At 26.9% G+C, this 6,979-nt stretch overlaps 1 protein-coding gene across 1 annotated transcript; it reads left to right on the top strand.

The window, feature by feature from the left end:
- The first annotated feature begins 2,167 nt into the window (after positions 1–2,167).
- Positions 2,168–3,295, top strand: LOC139427103 (probable G protein-coupled receptor 85). The gene has a single exon (XM_071187771.1). The coding sequence runs from the start codon at positions 2,168–2,170 to the stop codon at positions 3,293–3,295; it is 1,128 nt and encodes a 375-aa protein (XP_071043872.1).
- The last annotated feature ends 3,684 nt before the right edge of the window (positions 3,296–6,979 follow it).

Here is a 6,979-nt window from a genome sequence, read left to right as displayed (position 1 = left end):
TGAAAGTCACTTTAAATCTTTTTATATCAGATAGGTATTAAATGAATAGTGTTTTTCGTGTTTAGCTTCTTTTGTATATCAAAGTAAGTATTGGATGAATTTCTTTGTTCTTATTTGTTATATTTATTCTTTGTTATATTTATTCTATTTTGTTATATTAATTCTTTGTTATATTTATTTAAAATGGAATTTTAACTAATGAGTATAGGTTTTGCATACTATTAATTTAATATTAACTTTATTTTTTGCATAATTTGTTTTTACAAGACTCGAAATCTGAAAAAATTAAAGGAATATTCAACTGAATTTAATGCAAAGATTCAAATTTTATTCGAAAGTTGCATTTATGATTAAATAAAAAGAAGAAAAAAAATTCTAAAATTAAGTGCAACATATATGTTGGTTCGATGATTAAGAACAATAAGAAAAAACAAACTACGAAAATAAAAAAAAGAGACAAGAAGGTTAAAATGCCTTTGACACAGGTTTACTAAAGTTTAACACACGTTTTTTGCACGCTAGTGTACAAAGAAACCTTGAGGTTAGGAAATAAAATGCGAATAAAAGGTGTTCATTTCCGATGGCTTCGGATACATTCATGCATAGATTTTAGGCAAAATATTTCTTAAAAGAATCACAGAGTTTTTGCTATCTGTTTTGCTATCATATTATCTGTACCTTGAACCATAATACGGTGCGAATTTGCAACTAACTTTATAAGATGTAAAATTGGATCAGGTCTCCGTTCTTCAAGTTGAACCATAGTATCGTGTAACCATATTAAAGAAAAACTATAATATATTGAACACATATATGTGTGTGTGTGCGTGTAATAAATATTTTCTAAACAATCACGTTTGATGAAACTACCTAAAACATTTTTATCTAAAGTACTAAACTGGCTAAATTATTTTAATAATTTGCTTTCTACCAATAATTTAATGATATACGGAAAAAACAAGAAGAATATATTATGTTTTAAAAATATTTAATGAACATCTCTGTTATATATAAGCAACTCCATGTTGCTTTATTGAACGTGCCTGCTATTTAACATATTTATATTTGCACAGACCTTATTTAATATTTATGCAGAAAATTAGTGCAAGAGAAAATCCAGTATAATTATTTGCTATAATTGCTCAGTTTTATTTTCTAGTGGTATTTTCTTTTCTTTAATAGTGGTAATGAATTATTATTTATAAGTTTGTGATTTCCACTATGCGTTGTTTTGCATGTCATGAGAATTGAGGGCTACTAAACATTAAAGTGGTACATTAAAACGCTAAACATTAAAGTGGTATCTTAAGGAAATTCCTGCTAACATTTCCTACTATTAAAAAACTTTGTTAATGATGACGTGTAAACACTAGCAATCATTAGTTCATTAGTTAAGCTAATTATTTGTTAATTAAAGAAAGGTACATCAGAAGTGACTCTTAAAATATCTAATTAGTATATTCTATAATAAAATAACAACTTTTATTTACAAAAACGATCAATAAAAATAGTATAAAGTTCCTATTAAAGCAAAATTTAGGAAGTTGCTTCTCCCCCTTAAAACCTTATTTATTTGCTATATAACTATTTAGTATTTTGTTTTGAAACTACATATGATACAGTTTTGCAAATTTGTCGTAATTTAAAGAGATTTTTCGAATGATAAATAACAGAAATATTCTATTTGCCCACACCAGCCCCCCTCTTCCCTACATAACGAACGCATCTGGAAGTTTCGTCGAAATTATAAGAGCAATTACACAAAACTCGAAGAAAAAAAAACATTCTTGTTCTATTGTAAAATTAGAGATATTCTTCTAACATATGCATGAATTATTTTTACACTTCTAAAATTATTATTTTCTCGCAAAGGACATTAAATACTTGAAGTAAGAGAAAAGAGAAATCATTTTCCCCCAATAATTTGGTTAGTACTGTATCATAATTCATCTATCCCTCTTACACATATTTATTTTCCGTTCAAGCAATTTTATGAGAGAAGAAATTATAATTTTTTGAGTGTAGTCAAAGCCGCAGATACTGCATTGTCGATTTCATGAGAAACAGATGGCGCGCATGCTGGGAAGAATATTTTTGAAGTATTTCTTCTCCCGCATCAGTACTTAACATCTCTCCGTCCCAACACTCACTCCAGAGTTCCTCGACAATGAATGTTTTTACAGCACAAAACAATACTTCATTTCTCCTTCCAACACCTTCTAGTGCTGTAACTCTTTTTCAATTTATTTCATTGGGACTTATAATCGCTTTAGGAAGCGCCAGTAATTCACTTGTCATCTACGCTTTCTGCAGGTATCTTCAAATTCGCCGCAGAACGCCGCACACATATATGCTCACATTCGTCTCTGTGGACTTAGTCCGTGTGCTTTTTTGTTTTCCTTTACTTTTCGTGAGTGTGGTTCATCCTTTACAAGTCACATATGGAAATCAATTATGTCAGGTGATATCATTTATAAACATATTCTCTTTAGTGGGTAACAGCCTCTGTATTTTTGCCATGACAATTGACAGATACTTGGACAACAAACACCGTGCTTTTTATCGGCGCAATTGCCGAAGTTTTTTCGGAACGGCTATCCTTATCATATTTATTAATATTGCATTTATTTTGGCTTTTCCCGCTGTATATAGCAATAAACATTCGCCTTTAAACAGCGTGGAAGTGAGCTGTACATTTCCTAGTCATTACATTACCAGAGATGTAAATGCTTATCCTGCTATATCGAGTGTTTCATTTGTATTTTGCGTGACGAATTTGCTGTATTTGAAACTGTTTTTTCTGCTGCGAGATAGAAGAAAAATGCGGCCTGTCATTTACGAGCCAGCAGTTAGTGAGAATTGGGGATTTTTTGATCCAAGGATTGGTATACCTGTCAGGAATAGATGGCTTGCTGATTCAATTTCTCAACCACCTGTCGCCGTTTTAAGTCGGAATGTCTTTCATAGCCATCCAATACCGACCAACTACGATATTGCGTTGTGGCGTAGCAAAAAACAAAAAGACAATGAAAAGTTGACGAAAGTTTGTTTCGTAATTCATGTTCTTTTTAGTGCTCTCTGGTTACCATATTACGCGACATTGTTTTACATGGTTGTTAGAGGAGAAAATATCCATGTTTCTTATGGAATTGAAATCTTTGTTACATGGCTAACATACATCCAAGCAATCATCACACCATTTATATTTTTTTCAATGTCCGGTTTAAAAAGAAGAAAGTTTCGAATGTTGAACGGTAAACGTTTATCTCCAACGTTGAGTAGCACAAGTTCATAACTTAAAACAATGCATTCATTTACAAACTTTTCAACTATTTAAGATTTAATTATTATTACCTAAAGCTATTTTTGAAAGTGTATTAAGGGGTCTTCTTAAGATAAAAATGTTTTTTTCACTTTTATTGTTAAGTAATCAGTTAATTCTTAATTTTATCAAAAATTTTGCATTCTATAATTTATTTACCTCACATAATAACTGCAAAAAAAATTTCTATCAACGTTTTATTCGATAGTCATTTGGCTGCTGATATTATCATGTCATGTCGATGCGCTTGGGAAGCGTCAGTACATTGCGCTTCATTGAGAATTCAGAAATCATAAGCTCGTAGAAAATTGTCTTAACAAACTCGTTTTGAAACTGCTCTAAATGCTAAAAAAATTTGTCTCGTTTAAGAAACTGTCCTAAATGTTAAAAAAAAATTGTCTCGTTTAAGAAACTGTTCTAAATGTTAAAAAAGATTGTCTCGTTTAAGAAACTGTTCTAAATGTTAAAAAAAATTGTCTCGTTTAAGAAACTGCACAAAATGTTAAAAAAAATTGTCTCGTTTAAGAAACTGTTCTAAATGTTAAACTCAAAAAATTATTTTGCAACATTAATTTGAGATAATTACTTTATTTTAAATTTTATCGATGTCAGAACGTATCAAGAGTTCGATTGATATGCAGATTTTTTTTTTTTCTTTCTCATTCTCATATCCAACTAAAAAGCTGTGTTTCATAATTTTCAGATTTTTTTTTTAAATTTTAACTTTTATTAATCAATGGTTAGTATTCAGCAAATATTTCAGTAAATGCAATCGTAAAAATACTCTTGTTCTTTGAATCTAGCTTGAAATAAAATTGTCGATAATCTTTAGACATTTCAATCAGAAAAAAGCTTTAAGTAAGAATCTTTAAAAAATCCAGTTTATTTCAAATTTAGTATTCATATATAAATCATTATAGAAAAAAGTGACACTTGAACGTTCATTATGAATAAATGAGTGAAAATGTTCTTCATATTTTTTTTTTATACGCTGCATGTTTCTTTTGAATCTCACCCCTCTTGAAAAGAAAAACTTTTTCAGCTATCATACTAGGAAGAGATTATGAAATCTAAGACAAGTAATTGAGAAAGATATTTTTAACTAAATGCATTACACAAATACTATTATCATTTTTATATAATGTGAATAATTCAGAGTATGAGTTTAAAATCAACAGAAATGTTGTTAACTACTGCAGTCCGGTTTTCATTACTGCACATATTTAATAAATTTTCACTCACTTCCACTTTCAAGAATTAATATTAATTAAGAATAAATTTTCACTTTTAAGAATTTTATTTTATTTAATTCAAACCTTGTTTACAGATTATGCTCCACTTATTAGTGATACGCGTAATTAAACCCTTCCGCTACCTTAAGATATCTATAATTAAAAATATTTCCCATGATTTAATTGCGAAAAATACACCACAGACGCTGTAAGTACTCGTTGACCTAAAAGTAATGTGAGCTGTTAAGCACTTTCGTTTTTAAAACCATTGGTTTGGATAAAAATAAAAATTTTGGTAATAAAGCATGTAGAACATAAATATAAAAAATTTCTAACTTTTCAAAGTATGATTAAAATTTTCAAAATAAATAAAAACAAATTAAAGAAAAATAGGGAACGCCATAAAGTTTAAAGAAACGTGTTCAATGAAAAGCTAGAGTAATGTTTAGAGATTTAAAAAGGATTTTTTTTGTTGTTTGCTTTGAATTAATTTAATATTCTCCGACAATTTTTTATTTCTTGGTCAAAAAATAATAAGAAACATTTTATTTAACTGCCTTTAAATAAAATTTATATTTTTTCCATTTCCATAAATTTTTCTCAAGACATAAAATACACATTTGTGATATTTTGATTTGGAATAATTTCTTTCAGTATTAACTTAGTATATAGACTACTAACATCTGTTGTTAATTTCGAATTACATTTCAAAGGTTTTTGTTTTGATCCTGTTTGAAAATTACATTCCTGATTTACGATTATTAAAAACCAATTAATAACTTATGAATAAATAAAACTGTTTCTATAAAAGAAAACATCAAAATACATTATTTTAGTTTTTTGACTTATTAATTCAATGCTTTCAAAATGATTAGGGAATTTTTTGCGATTAAATTAATTCAAACTTTTCCTCAAGGTTTTTAAAGTTTTATTTTTTTAAAATTTTCTCATAACTCCAGAAATTTTCTCCTAACTAAATTAATTTTTACATTATATTAAATTTGAATTTTCAAAATTTTTTTCAAAAAATAAACAAATAAATAATACTAACAATTTAATTTTCTTTTAAGAAATACAATTTCAGAAATTTTCCCATTTATTTAAAATATATATCTATGATATTTTAGCAAATTTTATTGAAATATTATATAGTAACGTAGCTCCAAATATCTCTTCTGGCATTTGAATTATACTGATTTGCATATTTTAAAGATTTTGGTTAGGATCATGTTTGAAAAGTGCACTGTTTGTTAATAAATATTATAATTACTTAATTTATTTTTATTAACAAATAATTAAATAATGATTAATTAAATACTGAATAAATAAAAAATGTTATATAAAAGCTTTACTTTTTTGATTTATTGATAATGTAGATTTTTTTAACATTAAAATAAATAAAAATTCACAAAAAAAATTTTTTCGAGTAAAAGAATAAACGGATTTCCATAAAATCTGGTTTTCAAAAAAAAATGTTTCTTTGATAATTTTAACCATTTTTTCTCGTAGTCTAAAATAAATATCTGTGATATTTTGTGCAAATTTTGTTCAGCATTTATCTAGCAAACGAGACCCTAAATATCTTCAGATACTTGAATTATTCTGAACATGTTGTTTGTATTTGTTATAAAAATGCATTGTTTATATACAAATAATGATGATGATGATTATATTGTTTTGTAAATATACAAATTCATTAACATAATCATATTATTAAGTTTGAATCTAAATATTATCATTAAAAATCTGTTAAAGACTAGATTAAATTTTATTACTGATACTACCTAGTAATCTACAATAAGTTACCCGATATGTGATTTATTTGTAAATATGTAATAACGCTCTTAGTCAAATAGTAGTGTAACTATTATTATTTTGAAGTAGTAGATAGCATTCAATTCACAAAAGCTATTCCCAAATTCAATTTTCATACGTTTACAAGAAAATGAATATACATAAATAATTTATCTAATAACATTAATATATATATATATATATATATATATATATACACACACACACAGGGTATCTGCTACATTTTAGATTTTCAAATTCATTGCTTTCCGCGAATAATTCCAAGAATTTTTCATGACTTAACAAAATTACTATTTTCTCCAACAAAAACTGTTATATTCTGGATCTTCATATTTGTAGATTTTAAATTTAAAAAACAGGGTAAAGAAAGAGTCGAAGCAATATAAATAGCTGAAAAAAGGCAAAAGTAAATATTTTCTGCAGAATTATATTCTAAGGATACTTTTCTTGTTCATCGAAAAGGAAAGAAATACTCCCGATTTTTCTGTTCTCATTTCGAAATAAAAAAAATTCGCCAATGACTGGCTTGCTTCAACCACAATTTTAAATTTATAAAATAAAAATAGTAACAAAAATTCTGAAATCACAGAAGTTTAAAAGAAAATTCGCT

The sequence above is a fragment of the Parasteatoda tepidariorum genome, chromosome X1 (genome assembly GCF_043381705.1).
Source record: "Parasteatoda tepidariorum isolate YZ-2023 chromosome X1, CAS_Ptep_4.0, whole genome shotgun sequence".
Taxonomy (NCBI): Eukaryota; Metazoa; Arthropoda; class Arachnida; order Araneae; family Theridiidae; genus Parasteatoda; species Parasteatoda tepidariorum.
Note: the sequence above shows the minus strand (reverse complement) of the source record. Positions and strands in the feature narration are given on the sequence as shown.